Source organism: Poecilia mexicana, unplaced genomic scaffold, assembly GCF_051168715.1.
Source record: "Poecilia mexicana isolate PSO_F unplaced genomic scaffold, ASM5116871v1 scaffold_9, whole genome shotgun sequence".
Classification (NCBI taxonomy): Eukaryota; Metazoa; Chordata; class Actinopteri; order Cyprinodontiformes; family Poeciliidae; genus Poecilia; species Poecilia mexicana.
In genome coordinates, this window is record NW_028263378.1 from 21,286,126 (window position 1) to 21,308,611 (window position 22,486).

A 22,486-nucleotide genomic window follows, 5' to 3' on the forward strand; every position below is an offset into this window, starting at 1 on the left:
AAAAAATACAAAAATGTTATTCATAACAATTACCATTCCAATTAATTTATATATGACATTTTATTCTGCCATTTTGATTTTGCTACTTGGACTTATGTTAAAAAATAAAATAATTAGTCTAAACACCTGTTAGATTTAGCAGTTGCTTTGACGTAAATACTCCTATTGCAGGATATTATAACTGATTGTCATTCTGCTTTCTTAAACCAGGCTCATGTTTGCGAGGTTATTTGGTCGGCACAGCTGCTCAATGCTTTACCAGCTGTAGCTTTTAAACAGCGTTACCTTACCAACCGAGCTGGGTGGTGCTCGTCTCCAGCTCCTTGAGAGGGTTTTGGCTAGAGAATTTTTCTCTAAACAGCACAACGTGTTTTTATTGCAAGCACAAGTAAAGCGTAGTAACGTTGTTGCAGCCATCTGATTGGAAGTGTATAGCGACAAGAGTGCTACTCTGTGATTTACACAGCTGGGACAAGACCAGAAAAAAAAAAAACTGAGGTCACTCTTCTGCTTTCTCTGGTGTCTCAGTAAGAGGACGTTAAACTAGAAGAAAGTGTATGTTTAGTGGTTTTGAAACCTTTAAAAACTTTATTAGCAGCAGCCAAAGCTACACAGTTTAAGAGCTGTCCCAACCCTGGTCCTCACAGCACATGGCCCTCCATGTTTTAGGTGTTTCCTTGCTTCAGCCCAGCTGATTTCAATTGACGGATGATGAACAGGCAGTTTGCTGAATCAGGCACATTAAAACAGGGGAACATCTGAGACATGCAGGGCAATATAAGGTATTTTGTAATTCGTCCTTGGCTACAAATCTGTCATACAGCTGCACACAGGTGGGAGTCCTACTAAAACGTACCTACCTATCAGGCAGGGAAGCTGTGCTGCAAAATAGTTCACAGTAATTGTATTCAACAATTTTCTGAACACAGCATTTATTGGAGCCATCTGGAAACCAACTGTAGAAATAAAGTGCTAAGAGCAAAATTAACAACCCCAGTCATATTTCTGACTTTTGGGTTCCTTTTTATGGCAGGATGACAAATTTCTGACCCACTATTTTAAATTTTTCTCATTCACTATAAACTATACAACTCCCCATCTCTGTTGCATTTTTGGTTAATTTTCTGCTTTCCTCTTTGTGTCATAAGTAGCTGCAGGTGTGTGTGGCCGTGCTTACTCCCAGCAGTGAAATAGTGGCTTTGGACACAGAGGGCACAGTGATCTGGTGTACATTATCATCACCGTTCTTCTGGACATTTCCGATGGCCCTTTCAACAAGTCACTTTTGGGGGAAAAAAGTGTATCCGTTTTACCCCTACAAACAGCAGTAACCCAATACTTAGAGCCCACTCATGTGGTTTAGGTGGCACATATTGGTGTAAACAGGCAATGTCTTTCAGACTGAGCACTTAAAAGAGCTTGTGCAAAGTGGTTGGAGAGACCTGACATTATTGCTTCTGGCTTGAAATCCTTATTATACTTCTGACAAACTTCTGAGTCAACAAATAATTCGATTTAGTAAGTAAATCTCCCTCCGCTCCCCCCCGTCTCGTTATCTTGGTCGGTCGGGTTGTTTTATTCTGCAGCGGAAAAATCTATGCTGTTCCACGGACGCCTCGCGCGTCCCCTCAAGAGCGTGGCATTGTTTGCGTTGCTGTTTGAATAAATATTGAGATATGCTTGTAGGTTTCAAGGGGGTTTCATTTCCCAGTACTTTTATTCTCTGCCTACTCTTCTTGGAGTCCTGTAATGTGATTAAAGTCTATTAATCATCAAAGCAACTCTCCAGGGAGCCTGACTCATGCACTAAGGGGAAGAAGCAGGGGTGGGAAGTGTCAAGAAAGCTTTCAGTGAACACTCCATCTCTTGTTCAGATTGGGAGAGAAAAGCAGGGTCACTATCCACTCAAGTGCTGGCTTTTTGAGGGCTTTGTGAGAGTTGTTTGATTTCTGCGGGCTCCCTCTTCTTCAAATCACTCCTCATTAGGAGAAGACGTATGAGACCGGCAGCTTCCGACGTGCGAGTCAAAGCATGATCAGACTGTGAGATTAACGGTGAACAAAGGTCTGCGGATTGACCCCTGAATACATTTGTTTCAGAGGAAAGATGGGGATTATGGTTTTTTTTTGTTTTTTGTTTTTTTTTCCCCTGCCATGACACAATCTTTTCTTGTGTGTTTTCTGCCCGTCAGGTGGTCTACTTCACTGAAATGTACAACATCTTCAGCCAGTTAACGGAGCAGATCGACGAAGCCGGGCTGACTGATGAGCAGAGGCAGAAGGAGACCGAGGCCAAGCTCAACGAGCTGCGCTCTCTGTCCATCGTCGCCGACGACTGAGGGGGGGGATGCCGGAGATCGGGATGTGCTCTTTTCATCACTCCCTGAATGGATTTCATCCCCTCCAAACCTCAGGAGTTCAGATGGACAGCAGTGGCCTGAAAATTATTGGTGGTTTCTTTCATTGGGGCCCCTCTTGTTTTGCACTACATTCTGATGTTTTTTGTTTTTGTTTCCTCTCCTTCTTTGCAAAGACGTTGTAATGCGGAGCAGCTGAACGCCACGTTAACTAAGCCATAAGCCAATATGTTATATTCTTGTTTTCTGTAGTAATGGAATCAGGATGTGTTAAAGCAGATTATAAGGTTTTACTACGTTATTTTAGAGAGTTTGTTTTCTAATGTTACATTTAAAGAAACGTTTTATTGATCACTCGTGTTACTAAAAGTCTAAATAATTTTTTACTAAACAGGACTTAAACACAAACATCTTGTTTATTGTAAAAAAAAAAAAAAAAACTGTTCCTCTTTATCTTCTTGTGATATTTAAGTGACTTCTGTGCCATCGTGTGTGAGGGTTTCTAACGTCTCACCTCTGGCATAACGCGTCTCCGCTGCCCTGCTGAAAGGTTATCCTCTCAGACGGGAGAGAGGAACCGTCTCCACCAAGAAAAATGCTTGTACTCCCTCTAGTGGGAATTGCTGCTCACAGCAACCGGCTTTCCTTTTGTTCACAGCACCCATCCTTTGTTCTATTGTTGGTGAGAGTATGTGTTAGCGAAGAGCCTCACACATTGTTGGCATGCTAGAAAGTCCCTTCTCTTCACCCTCAACACCAGGGTTGGAAGCCAGTTTTTGTTTCTGGCCTCCTTTAATTTTGGAAGGAGTCGCACTTTGTTTTCACTCTCTATTGAGATGAGCCTCGGTATGAAAGCTAAACTATACGGTTATGTACACATTGGTTTCTCAGCTGTGACTTTGTTTTTCTGTCTTTCTTTCCTTTGTATGGTAACAAGTTGATTTGTTTCATTTTTATATTGTTTTGAGTTGACCTCTGCAACCTAAGTTGTTTATGTGGCACAGAAATAACTTTAAAAATGAAGGTGCTTTTCTTAATCAGTTAAATTATTTTTTAAGAGTTGATCTTTCTTTTTACAGAACTAATGGGATTCTTTGTCTTTATTGTGTTAATCTGTCTAATGAAGTTTGAAAAGAGGAACCAGCTGCTTTCTCATTTGTATCTCAGTCTGAACATGAAGAGTCTCAAGAAAACTGTACAGGTTTATCAGTTCACATTTTATTTATCACTGCAGATTGAAATGATCTTTTATTCTGATGAGCTTAAATTAAGATATCCTCTGTACAGGTCTTACCACTGAGCTGAGAAAACCCTCAAAGCATTCACACCCCTAAAACCTCTCACCATTACAACCATAAATAAACGCATTTTATTGGGCTTTTTGATAGACCAACATGGAAGCCCATATTTGAGAAGAAGTAAATTAGGTTTAGTTTTTGCTATTATTTAAAACATAAAACTGCACGGTGTTCATATATATATATTTAATGTATGACAAAATAATAAAATCCAGTGCAATGCAAGGATGGCATAATTAAAGTTATTGCTAAAAGAAACCATAAAAGCTCATGTGTTACAGATAAATGTACGGTACTCATTCAATAAAAAAATATTTCAGCTCTTCATTAAGCTTCTAGATCTACTTTTACTTCAGAGTTTTAAAATGAACCCAAAGTTGTTAAGATGTGCGTTTGGTTAAGATGCCAAAGAACTGAAACGAGGGACTAAAATAAAGTTATGTCCATTAAATCTGACATAATCCAGTTCACATTTTATAATTATCGATTTTGACTGATCAAAGTTTGTCTAGCTGGCAAAAGTAGCTCTTTAACACAATGCCAAAAGTGTTGCTTCATGATATTTAGGGTGAAAACATAAAACTCAACTATTTGGTACTATTCAAATAAATCGAATACCGACCGTGAAAAAGCAGGAATTTTACATGGACATTTTGTAGGCCTCCTGCATTTTGTCACTTTACTAAGATCCCAGTGAAATACATAGCAATTCATGGCTGTAACATGACAAGACATGTGAAAAGTTCAAGGGGTTTAAATACTTTTACAAAGTGTGCTTATACAAGTCCCCAACATCTGTACAACACAAATCTACAAGCAATCTAGCTTTCATGAGCAAAATGTCCCTCGTACACACAGACCCTTAAATCTCCTAGAAAGAAGTGCAGCATGATGAAAATGTGAATCTCTGCCTCTGAAGGTGACTTCCTAATCATATTTGTTATTCTGCTTTCTACAAATAATAGAAAGCAGTTCCTATTACCAGTGAATAATAGGAAGGCATTAGAGTCAACGGTGAGATCGTGAATGCTTGGACGCACTGACCAGAAATAGAGTTGCCACAAAACATCCGAGTGAAATTCAATCAAATATCAAGTGGAGTTAAAAGTGTTTGAAAAACAAAATATCACCACTAATCATCTTCAGGTACCATGGACAGCATTTCCCTTTGTAGACACTCAGGTGTTTTGGAGTTAAATCGGAGTCTTGTACATGTTCGCTAGCTGTTGTTGAAACACCCTGCGGATGTCGGCGCGCCTGCTCTTTAGGGTGGGCGTGAGAAGGCCGTTGGCGGTGCTAAACATCTCCGGATGTAAATAAAGATCCTTCACCTGAGAAAACACAAAGAGAAAAATCACCGTAGTGTTCTTGGCTGCTGTTAAATTTGATCTGAGATCAGTTTTGATGTCACAAACAAGTCACCTGTTCAAAGGACTTGAGCCCTGCTTCCTTCCCCACAGCCCTCATGTCTTCTAATACTGCGTTCTTTACATCCTGTCAGAGAAAAAGTTTGCTCAGCTTTTCTTTTTTTTTACTCTTTCAAGCTATTAGATGAAGAACATTTGAAGTAGGACTTACTGGGTTTTGACACAGTTCCTGGTAGGACCCCACAAAGGCCCGCTCCTTAGCCCATTCAACAAACACCTCTTTGTCAGGGACAACTATACCTACGACATAGGACTGCCGACATGAAGCACAACAGAAAGTCAAAACATCTCACACTCTCTCTTGGTAGCGTTTTGCCTGCGGATTGACTGAAAACGACCTTATCGAGTGGCTCACCTGCAAACTGTCTCCATGCACAAACACCTGGAGGACGGGAACAGAACGCATGTAGACGTTCTCTATCTTCTCTGGAGCGACGTATTCTCCCTGGCACAGCTTGAAGATGTGCTTCTTTCTGTCGATGATGCGCAGCGTGCCGTTCTGACACAAGACATGGAGTGACGCGAATATTTTCTCATTTAGACAAAAGACAGTTTGCACGTAAGCATTAGTAACCGCTAAACCTATTCACGTATTTTCAGCTTACACGTTGACCAACAGAGAGTAAAGCAGAATTCTGAAGAATTAGAATGACATAAACTACATTTCATAGAGACAAAACGTGAACAGTTCTCTCTTGATGGCCTCCATTATAGTCTTGACTATGTCCCAATCTTACTGGAAGCCACTGGCCCACATCCCCAGTGTGGAGCCAGCCGTCACTGTCCAAGGCCTCTGCTGTCCTCTCCGGGTCCTTCAGATAACCCTTGAACACACTGGGGCCGCGGATGCAGATCTACCGAGACAAAAGGACAGAAAACTATCTCCAGGATCCAGGCTAGAGGAGAACATGCGACATATCATAAAGCTCACCTCTCCTTCTCCATTCTTAGCAAAGTAATTCATATCAGGGATGTCCACCACCTTCACCATAGCGCATGGCAAAGGAGCTCCAACATGACCTGAAGACAAAACAAAAGAAAAAGGACATTTACGTATCTGATGAGGACATGCGGGCATTTTAAAAGAGCAATATCCAAACCTGTGCTGGAGTCTCCTATCAAAGAGAAAGTGCAGCCTCCAGTGCACTCTGTCTGTCCGTAACCCTCACATATAATGCAGCCCATAGTGGCCCTGAGGAAGGACAACACCGTGCAGGAGATGGGTGCTGAGGCAGTCAAGGCAAACCGGAGATTACCTCCTAAACTGGCCTGAAATACAGAGTAAAACAAAATCAGCTTTTTAATATTAAAAGAAAAAAAATGGTCAAAAGACAGCCATGCTATGGATCTGAGCTCATTTCTGTCTGAACTTTTGTCGCCCTTGGTCACAGTCTCCCATCTGAATTGATACAGCAAGCCAAACTCCTTCGGTTCTACGTCGCATGTGTGAATGCCTCTTCAATGCACTCCCACAGGTCCAATATGCTGCTGGTGATTTTTGGCATCAGCTGCTGGAACAATTGTGCTTCTCTAGAGAAGCTTGGATTCGAATTTGGTGCAATTTGCGAGGCTGATTATTCACAGGTAATGTACGCACTAACGCCATGCCATTTAAATTCAAGCGATGCACAGATGAATAAAACAGTCACGATAAAACAGAACAGAAAAAATGTTTTTATCCATAAAATAGACTCTGAAATATTTCTAGTTTTTAAATAAAAGTATTAGAAGTATGGCTTTATCAGTTATATCGCTTGACTCAAATTGAAGACGCAATAAAGGACCGGTATTGTTAAATAATGAAGTACGGTGGTGGCAGTGTCATGATATGGGGCAGCCTGATGGGAAGAAACATCCAAGTAAACCAATAGTACCATATTATGTAAATATAATTCGGTGTACCTTAACTTTTGAATAAACTCATAAATAAGGGCAGACTAAATAATTTCCATTTTATGAATACAATATGTTAAAACTATTATGTTGCTACTATGAAACCAAGAAGGATTCTTCATAAAATTCAGACAATCGTGGACATCTTCTTTATGAGACAACAACAAAGTGTCTTCGGTCAGAGGCTTCTTCATAACCGCCGTAATACAGACTGTTACAGGAGTTCCTTCCTGCCACCAGCATCTTCAAAACCTCTTTGAGAAACCCTAGATAACGTTACTTAGGACATTTAATTTCCCCAAGTAACTGAATTAAAGCCACAGAAACAAATGTGGAAGAAATGCTGAGACAAAATTTACAGATGCCACTGTGGAATCTCAGTATAAAATGTGACATCATTAGTTTTAAGTAAATGAAGGTAAAAAAAATAGTAATTTTTTGTTTCTATTCTTAATATGACAGACTTTCACCTAAAACCCACCAGCAGAACACCCTTCAGAATACTATACTGTTTTATAAAAAAGAAAAACGTGAAAACCCTGATATAAAAGCAACACCAGGAAACCGACTTGGGAGACGAGGCACTTGTGTGTTTCTCAGACTCTGACCTGAATTTTCTTGAACACCAGTTTATCCCACAGACTGTCGTTGCGCACAATCCCCCTGCAGAGCTCGGCCTGCTTTCTCCTGACAGCGTAGTGGAGCAGAGCCCGCTGAAACGGAGAGGTCACCGAACCCAGGACCTTGGAGGAAACCGGAGGAAAGTGGAAGAGGTGAGAACCGCCTTTCTCTGGGGCCTTCTCACGGCTTAGCCGAGCGCTTCACTGACCTTGTCGTAGATGCGATTAAGAATGCGGGGCACAACGGGGAAGAGGGTCGGTTTGAGAGTCTTAATGTCGTCCATGAGAAGAGAAACGTCACCCTGGAAGAACCCCACTCGGGCTCCGTAGCAGTACATTGTGAGCTGCGACGGAGAAGGATTTTATTTGGAGCAGACAGAGAGAGAGGAAAAAAAAACAACAAAAAGCTAAGACGATAAACTACCTGGATCATCCTCTCGAACATGTGGGCAAGAGGCAGGTAGGAGATCGACACATCCTCTTGTCGGATCACAAACGAACCCTGAGAGGCGACAGGAAGAGAGATGAGCGAAGCTCGGGGGAGAGATTACGTTCAGGCAGCGGGATTATGGGCGAAGCCCCGCAGGCAATCAAACGCGTCTCTTTAGCAGCAGCTAGACAGCACAATCTTTAGACAGGGGCAATTAGTTAAAGTATCTCACAGCGACACGGGGCAATCAAACATCCAATTAATCATACCATTAGACACAGCAGGGAAGGGAGGGGGAACAGGTTTGAGATACAAGCAGATGGGAGTGCGACCCTAGCTGCAAGGCTGTTCTCAATTACACAAGGAGGTGGAAATGTAGACAGACCTCCAGGATCTTAATGACAGAGGAAGTATTGGAGGCGATGTTCCCGTGGGTGATCATGGCTCCCTTGGGCTTCCCTGGATAAATAAACAAGAAATTATTGCCGTGCCCTGCACAGCAAAAAAGGAACCTACAGCGGCACCGCAAAGAAGGCCTGCATGTGGGCACAGAGGGCCGTTCCTCTAATGATGTTAGAGAGGTGTAATTACACAGAGACCTCTGAGATCAGGCGTACCTGTGGTTCCACTGGTGAAGCAAACCACGGCCAGATCCTGAGGCTGGGGCAGCTGCGGCAGACAGCGAAAAATATGAGAACGTGACTCAGGTTTAGAGAGGAGGAAGCCCTCGGTCTGGGTCATAAGTGAGTGTTAATGACATCTTGCTGGACAGGGGCAACGACAGAGTCGTCGGGCGGGCACTTAGGAGGTCATGAATCAGTTCGGTGCGGTGACGTCGCGGCTGAGAGATGACAAACTCACCACAGGATCTTTGAGGTTCTGCTTTCCCAGCTCCTACAAAAGTGCACAGTTTACACACGGTCACCGATGGGAGCGACTGGAAAGCACGTGTGTTTGAAAAAAAAGAGTCTCCGCTGAACGCTGGCACCCACTCACCATGAGCTGCTCCCGGTTCAGGACGTCCACCTCGCACTTCTTCGCCCGCTCTCCAAAGGTTTGGCTGAAGTCGTTGAACAGAACCAGACAGGAGACTTTGGGAGTCGTGCCTTTCTCTTTGCACTCCAGCAACAACGCTGCCCTCTCCTCTCGGTCACAGACAACCAGGGACATCTCAGCTAAACACACACACACACACACACACACACACACACACACACACACACACACACACACACACACACACACACACACACACACACACACACACACACACACACACACACAAACAAAGGTTTGCATCAATGTAACTTTTGGACATTCTGAGCAGCTAAAAACCACAAAGCTGCAGGTATTTTATTGGGATTTAATGTGGTAATAATTACTCACTGAGGGACAATACATGTTATTTATATTCAAACCAACACAAAGCGGAAGGAAAAGCATTTTTTTTTTCTTTTATTTTGTTTTAACAAGTAACAATCTGAAGAGGCATGCATGTGCATTCAGAGCCCTGAGTGGAACCGGCTTTCCCTCTAACATTTTTCACATTTGGAGACTAAAGTTTTTTGCCCTCGTTTGAGGCAAAGCATCACAAGCTCAGTCGGGTGTAATGGAGAAACACGGCCATGAATACAATTGATCTGATCGTCAACGTTCGAGTCTTGGTCACACATTTTCAGTTGGATGCATGTCCTTTACTTTGACTGAGCCATTCTAAGGAATACATTTTGATTTAAACGTTCCAATGTGGCTCTGTTGAATCTTTATGGTTACTCTTCCTGCTTGAAGGTTAAACTCCCCCTCAGTCTGAAGTCTTTTCCTACTTTGAAACAGTTTCCTTCCAGGGTTTTCCTGCGTTTACATCTGTCCATCTTCACCACTTCAAAGCTTAAAATATTATTTTTTAACATAACTCTGGCTTAAACTTCTCCACAACTTCTATCTCTGACTTGTCTGCTGTATTCTTTGGTCTTTTGTGATGCTGTTTGTTTACTTATGTTCTCAACGAGGCCTTCACAGAAAAGCTGGGCTTCTTCAGACTGACAATAGCGACTGTCGGTATAAAGGCGGCTGAATAGAAACGCACAACACACTTTTCATATTTTTAGTCATTTGAAAAAGATCCAAGGTCACAAAGGCCTGACTGCAGCTGCACTTGAAAAGTGCTTGATATTTACCTCAGTTGACTCCATGCTGTATCTCCTCTAGTTTCTTCTTTTCTGATACTTATTTTAAAGGTTCAATGTAGAAACATTTTAAATGTTTGAAATGATGTCCCATTTTTAAAAGAACAGAGTTTAGCAGGAAGATCTTAGTGGTTTTAAACAACCACAACACCAAAGTCCCACCAAAGAACAGCTTATTTAAACATACAAAAAATACAATAAAATTAAATCTCAGATTGTTTTTGTCATAAAAAAAAACTTTAGAAGAAAGTTTAACAAACACTTTGTTCGTGATGATCTCTACATTTTCTCTATTGACTCCGACTTGTTTGTTCTGCTGAGGTTCTTCTTTTGTTTTGTTTTTTTTAAATGAAGACTCAGAGTTTGAGACGTGAACCAGGCAGGAAGATCTTGGTTTTCTCACCAAGGTTGAGGATGTGGACCATGGCCTCCGTCCCCAGCGTGTCGTACAGCGGAACCAGAGCCATGGAGTAGGTGTAGCAGGCCATCTCTGAGATGATCCACTGCCGCCAGCAGAGGGAGACAAAGCAGCATGGTAAGACACACACACACTGTTGAGCATTTAGGTAGATGATTACACGCCACACATTTAAATTAAGAATATTTACACAAACTAAAGACACGTTTATTAGGTATAAGAAGAAAGTGCCTGTGTGGAGTAATGCAATAAATAATCCCATCTCCTTTCAGTTATATCAATTTGACATTTCCGTGGCATATAGCCAAAGCGAACAACAGTCATTATTATTTTACACAAAAGCAGGTAAAATGCAACATCAATCTTTAAAATGTAAAAAAAAAAAAAAAAAATCAATCAGTTCATTAGTATGAATTTCTCAGTCATTAAGTAAAAGTTAATCTGATGACATGCTTGTGTCTCTCGCCGCAGTAATGTGTTATATATGTACATTTGCAACAAATAAGATCAAACAACGTCTGATTTAAAGCAACAGTTTCTGTTTTCAGCCGTAGAAACCCATAATAACGACTCTCTGGGAAAGTCAAATGAAGCTGCTTAATTTTAACACCTCATCCTCTCACCGCTCCTGCATAAATAACTTTAGAATTAAAAAATGAGCTGGTTTGTAAATGATTTCAACGGCGCCAAGGACGTAAACAGCCTGCCCTCCTAATGGACGCAATTAAAGGACAAAACATTTTTATGATACTGAAGACTCAAGAGTCGATGCTGAGCCTACCCTTTCTGCACTAATCCAGCAGTAAAACGCTTCACAGTATGATTAATGTAAGGTGATGTGTGTCTGAAAAAAAAAACAAGCTTAAATCATTGGAGGAAAAAAACCCCCGCAAAATTGAACCAAGTATTTTTCTTCTGGTTTCTAGTTATGGGTGAAATAATCTACCAGTAGAACTAGAACTTTTTCCATCAACATCAATAAATTATTGACATATAACAAGCTCATATTTCTTCCTGAAAAGTTACTTGTAAGTTAGTTTTGTCTTATCCCAAAGTGTCAAAAGATGTTTGCACTAGAAACTAGACAAAAGAAAGTATACCTGGTAATATTTTATGTTTTTGCAGTGAGTCCATGAGGTGTTTGTGATGAAATAAAGGGTTTAATTTCATCAGATATGGAATAAAAATCTAGCAAAGCGTCCACATGCTACTTAACAAATGTAAGGCATTTTAGGCCTCCTTTTTACATAATTCATCACTTTTTTTAATTTAAGATGCCAGCAGAGGCCTGTAGGGCCTTGAATGAAGGTTTTAGGTTATTTATCTGAGTGCCGTCTGTCCTCTAGGTGAACCTGCTGTTGGGGAAAATAGTTTTAAACATTTTCTGTTTGCAAATAGTTTCACCTGGTATGCAGAGGAGCAATATCTGCTTCTCTGAGATTTTTACTGGTTTGTTAAAATAATTTCCTTCTGAGACCATTGTGTGTGTGCAGCTGCTCGTGAGCAGAGAGGCGAGCCAAACACGCACGCACGCACGCACGCACGCACGCACGCACGCACGCACGCACGCACGCACGCACGCACGCACGCACGCACGCACGCACGCACACACACACACACAGTAGGTTTCGTCAAGCTGTCAATGGAGACGATTTAGGTTGGCTGAAAACATGAATTCCCACCTCTGGCCTGTTTGGAGAGTAAACCCCAACAAACAGCTGGCAACCTTTGGCAATCATCCCGCTCCCCATCCACTGAGCCTGCTGAGCCACCTGGAGGGTTGGAGAGCTCCAGTCAACACACAGTAAAGACTGAGGCTTTACACAGGAATGGTGCCGTGACGGACGGAGAGATCAAACTTTAGTCGCATCAAACCTCGGAGTAGGAGATCCACTCGTAGGGCTGGCCTGGCTTCCTGTAGCCGAGACATGGACCATCTCCTGCAGGCCACAAAAAGTTACCATTTATACAACAGTCGCAGTCGCTGCGTCTGAATGCGGCAGGTCTGACTTTTAAAGCAGGACAGTTTATTTCTTCCACCAGAGGCAAGAAACAAACTTTTTACGCACTTTTACAATTTGCTTTTGCACTTGGATTGTTTTTGTTATTTACACCAGTTGGACCGTTTTACACTATGTCACAACACAAACCCGTATTTAACTGGGATTTTATGTGATAGAGCAAGACAAAGTAGAGCATAACTCTGAAGTAAAAAGGAGCTGACAGCTGCATTGTTATTCAATCCCTTTTAATCTGATGCACGTAAATAAAATCTACATGAGCCTTCAGAAGTCAGGGAGTTTAGATTTACGAGAATATGGATCTAGCAGAAGAAAAAAAAAATGCAGAGACAAAAGTAAGAATTATATGGTGGACAAACAGGGCAATTTTAGACAAAAAAAAAATACTTGGTATAGACGGCAATTTGACGAGCTTAAACTAAAATTTTTAAGTGTAGATGTGGGTACCTGGAGAAGACATGCCTTAAAAGAGACGCGCTAAGCACATCAAAAGGTGGCGACACAATGTATCAATTTCTGGGCCTGAATGGAAATATCAAACGTTTCAGACATGAGATGGTTTAAAAAAAAAATAAAACAAAAAGCAAGTCGTGTATGACTTTCCTTCCACACTTCTACACTACTCTTTGTGCCACTTCTCACACAAAAATCATAGTAAAATGACATTTAGCGAGGCATGGTGGGAAGAGAGCCCTGCTTCATCCATCACCTGATATCCTCAGACCTCTCTGGAACATCTCATACACCGTCCTGATGTCATCGTAGTAAAACTCCAGCAGATTGTCATCTTTAAGGAGAGCAGATCTCCTGCAGCTGGGGTCTCCCTGCGGACAGATCAAACATTTACCGGCGACCAAACACTCTGCCACGTCGATGACATTAGCGCGCAGCCAAAGGCTTAAATGTCAGCGGCGGGGGCCACTCACGTCGACAGCTACAGACTGGGCTTGCAGATCACAGGGAGGACGAACGGGCCGGGGCCGGGTCAGCAGCCAGTACACGGTGAAGGACGCCAGGGCCCCCAGCCCCAGCAGAGAGGAGGTCGACAGGGACGGCAGGAGACTCCACAGCTCCTCCGCTTCGGAGCCTTTGAGTCCTGCGTGGGAGCAAAGCGAACGCAACCACTCCTGGAGCTGCATGGCTGCGAGAAGGAAGCGAAATGCCCGGAGAAATGCATGAAAATGACATGGTGCAGAAGCAAATGTTTAAGTCTGCGCACAAAAACAAACACGGAGATGTAATTTATTCTGCTGCGCTGCAGTTCTCTCTCTCTTCTTTTTTTTAAACCTGTACATCATTGTCCAGTTTGCTTGCAGGTATGGCACAAGAAATGTTAGAAAATGGTTGAAAATTGTCTTGTGGTTTGTATTTTCTTTTTTCAAAATCTTACATTTTAATAAGAAACACCAAACACTATATGAAAGATTTCAACAATTTTATACAGTGCGGCTGAAATTGGTCGCCCCAAGAAAAGCCCTGCACATGATGCTGCCACCTCCGTGTTTCACAGTTGGGATGTTCTTCCCAGGCTTACAAGCACACCTGTTTTTCCTCCAAATGCAACGAAAACTACAATTTGGCTTTTTATGTTTCTGCTTGAGTAATGGCTTCCTCCTCGCTGAGTGGCCTTTCAGCCCATGTCGGTGCAGGACATGTTTCACTGTCCTACCAGCTTCAGCCAACATCGAGGGTGGATTTGATCGTTTCTGTCCAAAACCCGCTAGCCTCTGGGACAAAGAATCTCTCTCTTTCCTGACTGAGGAGATTCCCATCGTTGGACATTCCCATCATGCCTATTCTTCCATATAATAGTTTGAACAGATGAACTCTAACAAAATTCCCAGACGTTGTTAAAGTCTTCCTAAACCTTGTGGGAGAAAGTGCTGTGAACTGATGAAATAAAATCCTTTCTAAAGTTTTGGCAGCAACTTTCACCGCCACCCACTGCACATCACCATGAGACCACCAAGCATGAGGGTGGCGGTGTCATGCTCTGGGGTTACTTCTTAGATAGGACCGGCGTGGGTTTTTTTGTCAATGCAGATAAAATTGTGAACAGTCCAGAATATCAGTCAGTTTTGGCCCAAACCGTCCACAGAGGGAGAGCAAGCAGAGTTCTTCTGATTAATACAGATTTTATTGGGTATCTGAGCGGTAAAATCTGCCCACCTGCCTCAAATAAAAGCCAGCGAAAATGCAAAAGCGTGGAATCTGGCTGAATGTGTGGTCAGCGGCCCGAAGGCTTGGCACTACTCGGAGAGAGAGAGAGAGGGAGAGAGAGAGAGAAAGAGACGAGGAGGAGAAGAAAAGGCTTGGGCACAAACAGGGAGGGCTGGTGGAGAGACATCAGGAAGTAGAAACGATTGGCTCAACAGAAACAGGCGCTGAGGTAACTCTCAGTCATGCTCTGCCACGGTTTCACCCGAAAGAGAGCGGAAACAAAACAAAACAAAAAAAAATCTGGGTGAGTACAGTAGCGAGGAGCTGACGGAGGAGGAGGATCAACAAGGTCCGGCCCTAATGATTCATGGCCAGACTCCACTGCTCATAGCAAAGCTGAGCGTTTGATGGATTGAACACAAACAAACTCCATAACAGCGTTCACACACAACAGGGAGCTAATGTCACCCTCTCTGGCAAAATGATTTCATCTAGTTTCACCAGAAAAACAAACTCATGTCACTGAATAAATCCCTCCACTTCCCACTCTGACGCCCGTTCTTGAATACCCCTCAACCTCTCACCTACTTTCTCCCCCCAGCACCCGATCAGGAGTGGGAGAAGGTTGGAGGTTCGAGGGGGGGTACCAAGCGGCATCTCACATCCCTCCCTCCCCTCTCTTTTCTCACCAGGCTGACGCTACGCCGCTTCCCTTCCTATTCTTGGGTAAAGTGAAGCCGCACTCGAACCTCAGAGGATTTCTAATCTTCGCCGAAGCAGCAATTTATGCGAGCGAAAGCCGTTTAGTTTCCACTTTACACCTGCTGAAGCAGCAAAGCAGCCGTTGATCCCCTTGAGGGCTTTCATGAGGGTAAACAAATGGAAAACAAAAGGCTTGACAAAATGTGACATAGAAAAAATGACGGTGTGCAGCAAAGAGGGCTTCCTGCAGTCCCCCCCACCCCCCTGCCTCATTTCTGTCTCTCCTCGACCCCCATCCATCCTCTCTTACAGGCTTTCATCGGAGCTCAGACAACAACCATTGTACTGCCAGCCTTTTACTCCTCAAAGACGAGACAAAAGAGATGACAAACACACGTGAAATAAAAAAAAAGGGAACTGTCAGTCTGAGCCATTTCCTTTTTAAAATGCTACAGAATCCCTAAGTTCTCATGAGAGCAGGAACCATTTTTTTTTATTTGTAGAGAAGTGATTTTATCATCTTTCAATGTGAAAGTAAGAGTTAACCTTCATACAGAAAGGTGTAAGGGAGCAGAGTGCCTGGTCACAGCGAGAAGGCAGGTATGTAGCAGAAAGCCTGGAGCAGTTTGCATGTCCACGCACATGCCAGCAAGCAGAAACACAGCAGCTGGTGAGAAACACAAGTAACCAGCATCAAATGCTAGAGGTGGGAAACCCAAAACCACAGCCGGTTTAAAACCTGCATTCCAGGTTTTCAGAAAAACCTGGAATGTGACATAAAGATCCCTCTCTCTCTGTAGTCAACAACCGTATGAAAAGTAACGGTTACATGTTTTTTTTCTTTGGGGGGGGGGGGGGTATGGGGGCCTAAAACGCTCAAAGTGTATGATGTTCTGCTATTCAGAGGAGTAATTAAATGGGGAACCCAGCTGGTCAATCCTTCCAGTTCCACTTGAACCCAACAAGAACAAAACTGCTTGTGGTAAACACATTTCCATTTATAGCTGTAGATTTACACGGCCATCCACAATTATCAACCACAGTAAAGATCCATCAATCCATTTTCTACACCTACTTATACTTTTCAGGTTTGTGGTCGTCGTGCGAGATGAAGGGCACAGTGTGGAAATATCTGACCTTTAATGCAAGTGCATTTGCTCAGTGGGGAAAATTCTCAATATTTTTTTACCAACATCACCGCACATCTAAATAATAAATCTAACTGAAGTAATTTTTTTTCTTATTTTACTTTAGAATGTCAAGGAATTCTTGACTTGTATTCTAGGCTTTGCTGTTTCGAAAGGGTGTAAATATGACAAATCTCCAAAATGAGATCATGCCCACTGATAAGTACAGCAGAGGATCTGTGATGCTGTGGGTGTGTTTTTCGCTAAGGATCTTTACACAATCCGTACATAAAATCTTAATACGGTAGATTCTACCAAAGAAAAAGAAAGGTCATCATTTTTTCCCGTCAATCTGATAAAAATGATCCAAGTTAACAGACGTAAGATCGACCTTCTTCTAACCGCTTCAGTCCTCAGGCCTAAATCCTGAAGAAAACCCACAAGTCTGGATAATCTAAACAGATTGAATCTTCAAAGATCCCTCTCTCTCTCTATTCACCCCAAGCTTGTGGAACAACCTCGACATCTTTTCCGCACACGAGGATCACGATGCATCCAAAAGTACGCTCCAGTTTCCTGACACATCGACACGCGGACAGAGGAGGGTGCAGATCGAAGCGATCAAACGTCAAGTCTGTGTGAGTGATGACACTTCCTCCTGAGCCGCAAACACCAACGTGGCATAGAAGACGACACAATGACAGAAGGAGTAGATAACAGCAGGCGGGCCACTTAAGTTTGAGCCTTCAGAATAGGATGAATAGAAGCTGGACAAGAGCAAGTGGGACGTTAAGCCCTGAGCTGAAAGGCTCTGTGTTCAGGCAAGCTTGTGCATAACTGTGTGACGAAGTAATCAATAGTCTCTACTCGCCTATTTAAAATCTCCGCCACTTGAAGGCCGCTTTTTTGTAGCAGAGTGGATTTTTTTATTTTTTTATATATAATTTGAAGTTATTTTTAAACGTCTTTTCAGGTTGAAAAGCTTCAAAAAAGAAAAAAATATCACAACGAAGGTCTAAGAGAGCACTTTAGATTGTTGTCATGGTAATCGCATAGTGCACAACATCATCCAATCAGCACTGCCTAATCTAGGGCAGATTTTCTCATTTTCTGTACTTCAAAGAATGATAGCTGTGCACTTCGTATGAGTGACTGATTAGTTTCTGGGTTTACTTTCAGAGTGTGTCCTCTTCTCTGAAAAGACATATGTATTTTGACTCATTAGTTCATTTGAGCGCCTCCACTTTTTTCCATACACTTTTCACCACATTACTTCTGCTTACTTTGTGCTATTTCAACCATTAAACTTTTACCATAGTCTGCTTTTGGTAAATCGTTTGTAAAATAAATGTGATCATCTTGGGTCACGCTGAAATGAATGAACCATCCCATAATTTCTGTAAAATTCAGCTATCCTCTTTTACAGCTAACTACTTCCGCGTAGGTTCAGCTAGAAACGGCATTCAAACTTTAAGATGTAGTCAGTCATATCCTTTAGCTAATTCTGTTTATTTCAGGGGGGTTTTCTTATAACTTTTATGAATTTCATAAATTCCTTCCCACCTTAAATGCTATTGAAGGCTTGAATACTTGCAGAACTTTTATCTCATTAGCTTTCAAGCTATTTTTGACCTAAAAACAAATATTTCTTAAGAGTAGTGAATTAATGAATTAATGTTGGCCAACCTGATAATTTGGACTGTGTTACTGTAAGTCAACATGCATGTGCTAGCCTAGATGCTACGATTATTTTACCTAGTTTTAATTTTAGCTTTTACATGTTTTTTTTTTCACACTACATGGAGTATGTTACTGTAGGTCAAGATGTTAATCCTAACCTAGAGGCTATCATTTGTATTTCAACTAGCTTTAGCGTTTTAGCTAATTTATTACTTTAATTTAGCTTTGTAAACAGTGTTCTGCATGAATTTCTAATACTCTGGGTGCGATTTTTGCATTGACTTAAAGTTTCCTCTCTCCTACAGTTTTTCTCTTTGCATTTTGCAGGCTTTTGCTTTATTTTGCTGCTTCCACCTATTTTCTTACATTTCTGCATGTCTTCTGCAGTGAATTTCAAATGTCTGCAATTTTCACTAAAAAATGCATTCTATGCATCGAATGCAGAGAATGCATTCAAGCTGCATTCTCGCAGCAAATGCACATTTTTCCATGTAAAATTTAACCTTAGACATGTTTTGTAGAGTGATAATTATGGTCAGAAAACTCTGAAATGTGTTTTGGCAACATCTGCGACGCAGCTTGTAAAGTCAAACAGGAAAAGATGGGACAATAAAAAAGGTGAAGAATTTTAATTTAAATTCCACTTTCCATTTAAAAGTGGCAGCTGTAAATTATTTTCAAGAGTTTACTGTCAAATACTCAACGTGACTGTGGTAAAAATAATAACTCTGAAGGCTGCTTTGAACACAATGTACGTCTTAAAAAAAGAAACTTATTTGCTCTGGCAATCAGCAACAAAGTGTTTTTTATGATTGAAACAAACTTTTTGGTCATGATCATTACAAGAATGAGATGAAGTGTAAGTAAATGCTTTGTGCAGCGGCTAAGTAAGCTTCTGTGGTGATCTGAGCAACGGCAGGGAATGACCCAGAAAACTACAGGAGGTGACATGTGCAGGGGGAGGTTTTGCAGCAACACCACAGAACAGGCAGAAACCATAGCAGTGGACTCTGCACAGACTCCCTCCACTAAGTTGTTGGATTGTGCTTGTTGTGTAGATATAGCCAAATCCGGGATATGTGCTTCATAGTAAAGCTATTTTTTTACCTTCATGCGGTACGGGGGAGAAAAATGTATTGAGGGACGGCTTTACATCTTGCTTCTTGACTTTCCAAAGGACAAAATGGGGTCTCTATGGGCCTCAAATTTACTCAAAACCATCCAGGCCTCAAACAATAAAGGCTTTGTTCCTCTTTTTTTTCTTCCGAAGTATTAAATCTTCACTTTCCTGCCACTAAGAAGAACGAGACTCTAACATGACATTGTACACTAAGGCTACATTCCACTTTCCAGGCATCACCTTCACATATTTCCTACTTTAATTTAGTGCTTTAGAACAATTTCAGTAATTTATGGAGAAACAGGAAATATCAAAAACAATGATTAACATGCACTTTAAAATGAATACAAAGAGAGGAAGAGAAGCATCAAAAACAAATCCACAATATCACATTTATGTAATTAAGAAGCATTTTGCTGAATGAAATGTATTTTATACACCTTTGTTTACAGTTACGGAGGTTAAATGTTTCTTAAAGTTTCTGACTTGGTTTTGAGACTGCAGAAGGGATTTTGACAAACTCCTTCACTCAGATCATCTCCGGGTCTTGTAGGTTTCAGGGCTGTCGCTAGGCAACACAGAGTTTCAGTTCCCTACAAAGATGTTCTATTGGGCTCAGGTCTGGAGACTGACTGGGCCACTCCAGGACCTTGAAATGCTTCTTAAAGAGCCACTCCTTAGTTCCCCTGGTGGTATGCTTTGGGTCACTGTCATGCTGGGAGACCCAGTCACGACCAATCTTCAATACTCCCAGTGACAGAAGGCAGCTGTTGCCCAAAATCTCACCATGCAAGGCCTCGTTCATCCCCTGCTCAATGCAGTGTAGTCGTTCTGACCTCGTTGCAGAAAAGCACCCAAAAGCATATTTCTGGGACGGTGTTCCTGGGATTGTTCTTATTTTTCTCCTTCCTTCAAACACGGCAAAAGGACTTTACACCAAGCAGTTATATTTTGGTCTCATGTAACTTCATGACCTCGTCCCACGCCTCGTCTGGATCATCCAGACGGTTGTCGGCAGACTTCAGGCGGGCCTAGACGAGTGCTGGCTTGATCAGGGTGACCCTGCTAGTGCTGCAGGATGTTTAGTGCATGACTGTGTGCCATTACTATGGTAACCTATGAGGCAACCAGATGTTTTTTTTTTGTTTTTTGTTTTCCCCAGCAATTGATACTGAGCTGATTTTCCAGTTGAATTGATTGAATTTTTATTATTCAATGTTGAAATCATCAGCTGATGAAAACCTGTAAGCTGTAATCAACATTGTCAGAATAGATAAGTAAGATTTGAGCCAGAGGCAAGGCCACAGTAAGTGCAGCCTTCCCATAAAAGGAAGGAAATGAAAAATGTATCAATCCTAAGCAGGTTTTTGGTGTATATCAGAAGATTCTGGATATTATAAACACTCGGATTTTCTCTCCAGTAGAACTAACTGGGAGGCAATGCACCGAATAAATCCTCCCCAAGGACCAATGCCCCAGTCTACAGTAAGGCTGAGCAACCAAGTAATGCAGCTGCAGCGAGGCCAGGAACTGAATTTCAATCACACAATAAATAAATCACATGCAGTGTTGGAAGAAGTCTGTAGCACGGTGCAGATCCAAGAAACATGAAAAATTGAAAACCACTAGATCCCCACTATCTCTAGTGATACAAAGCTAAATGTCAGGTAAAAGATCAGGGGATATGGCAGTAATTACCCTGGATGGTAGAATAATTTGTCACGACAATGTTCAGTGGACACAGAGCTGAAAATATACTTGAATGGCGTAAAACTGATCTGAAGAGTCGGGAGAGGATAAATACCAAATTTGGGGGCTATGAGGGCAAGGGGCTGTGGGGTTGGAGTTAATGCTTCAAACAACTTGTGTCAAAAATACTTGAGGCGGTCCAACTAAATTCAAACGTTATTCTTTTTCCCATGATTGATTTTCTTTTTGCTTATTTTCACACATTTTCTTTAAAAAGCTACAGTATGTTTAGTATGCTTCATGTATTCTATTCATCAAGAACGACAAGCTACAGCTGTTCATTCAAGTAATCTAATATCTGGCAAGTACTAAAAAAAACAAAACTTACTATGAAGAAATAAATAAAAATTATTTTAACTTAGATTTTTATTTATTTATTTATTTTTTGGATGGGGAGAGATGATTCTGTTTTCCTATAAAAGAAAAAGTTGCATTTCTCAAATTTAAAACGTGCAATAATTAGTTGTTGAATAAAGTACCATTATCTATCATTTATTCACAAAAATAACAAAATAAGAAAAAAATAACAAGAAGAAAGTAATCTACCATAAATTAAACGTTTCTGCGGGGTTATAAATCACAACCAGTTCATTTTAAGCTAATCAATAAAACCCGAATATTACAGTTAGTATTGTGCAAATTGTTTCGTCTAAGAACCTCACTTTTGTTCACATTAAAACCGCTAAAGTGCGTTTATTTACACCTAGTACAACCGTTTTAGCACATTTTCATTCATCTCCTCTGAGATCTAAAAGCTGCAACAGGCTCTCAGCTCCGGAGTCTGGGAAAAAGTCTTAACAGCCTGCTGCTGCAAAACTTTTCTGCTTGGAAAGCTGAACCTCCAAAGCAATAATAATAATAAAAATAATAATAAAAGCGTTGGTTTTTCAAACTCAGAACAACCCAACATGGTGCGAAGCTGCAGACGAAACTTACCTGAGTACGAAGCAGGCCTGGGAAAGGAACTTTGATTGCACCGCGAGTTTTAGTTTTCCTGCAGGAGATCCATCAGAATTTGTTCACGTGTCAAGTTACGACACAAAAAGCTTTTATTTCCGGTTAAACGTGTAGAGTAAAACTCATTCAGAAACTGCGACGAGGCGTAAAATATGACATGGAATGTCTTGCTTTGTCGAATAAGAATGATAAATTAAGCTAAACGCTTTCAATTGCTTCTTTAAAATATAAATCCACAATTTCAGCACTTCCATGTCCAATTGTTCATTGACAAATTAAGTAGTACAACAATAACAATGATAATAATAGTAATCATAAATTAATATGAATCATCATCAGTCA

General features: G+C 41.5%; 2 protein-coding genes across 2 annotated transcripts in view; one reads left to right on the forward strand and one right to left on the reverse strand.

Moving 5' to 3' along the window:
* Positions 1–3,496, forward strand: part of bin3 (bridging integrator 3) — a 33,688-nt gene extending 30,192 nt beyond the window's left edge. The window contains exon 9 of the mRNA XM_014982255.2: positions 2,192–3,496. Within this exon, the coding sequence (XP_014837741.1) occupies positions 2,192–2,338 (147 nt within the window). The 3' untranslated portion in view covers positions 2,339–3,496. The remainder of the gene's footprint in view (positions 1–2,191) is intronic.
* Positions 3,497–3,554: 58 nt separating this feature from the next.
* On the reverse strand, positions 3,555–22,212 carry acsl2 (acyl-CoA synthetase long chain family member 2). The gene is made up of 20 exons (XM_014982246.2): positions 22,124–22,212; positions 13,576–13,790; positions 13,359–13,473; positions 12,504–12,568; positions 12,311–12,400; positions 10,614–10,713; positions 9,021–9,199; positions 8,886–8,918; positions 8,642–8,693; positions 8,410–8,483; positions 8,019–8,096; positions 7,804–7,938; positions 7,583–7,717; positions 6,182–6,350; positions 6,013–6,101; positions 5,819–5,935; positions 5,437–5,580; positions 5,233–5,334; positions 5,077–5,148; positions 3,555–4,985 (listed from the first exon to the last, which is right to left on the reverse strand). Exons 2-20 carry the CDS (start codon positions 13,786–13,788, stop codon positions 4,848–4,850), a joined length of 2,100 nt encoding a protein of 699 aa, XP_014837732.2. The 5' UTR covers positions 13,789–13,790; positions 22,124–22,212; the 3' UTR covers positions 3,555–4,847.
* Positions 22,213–22,486: the final 274 nt, after the last annotated feature.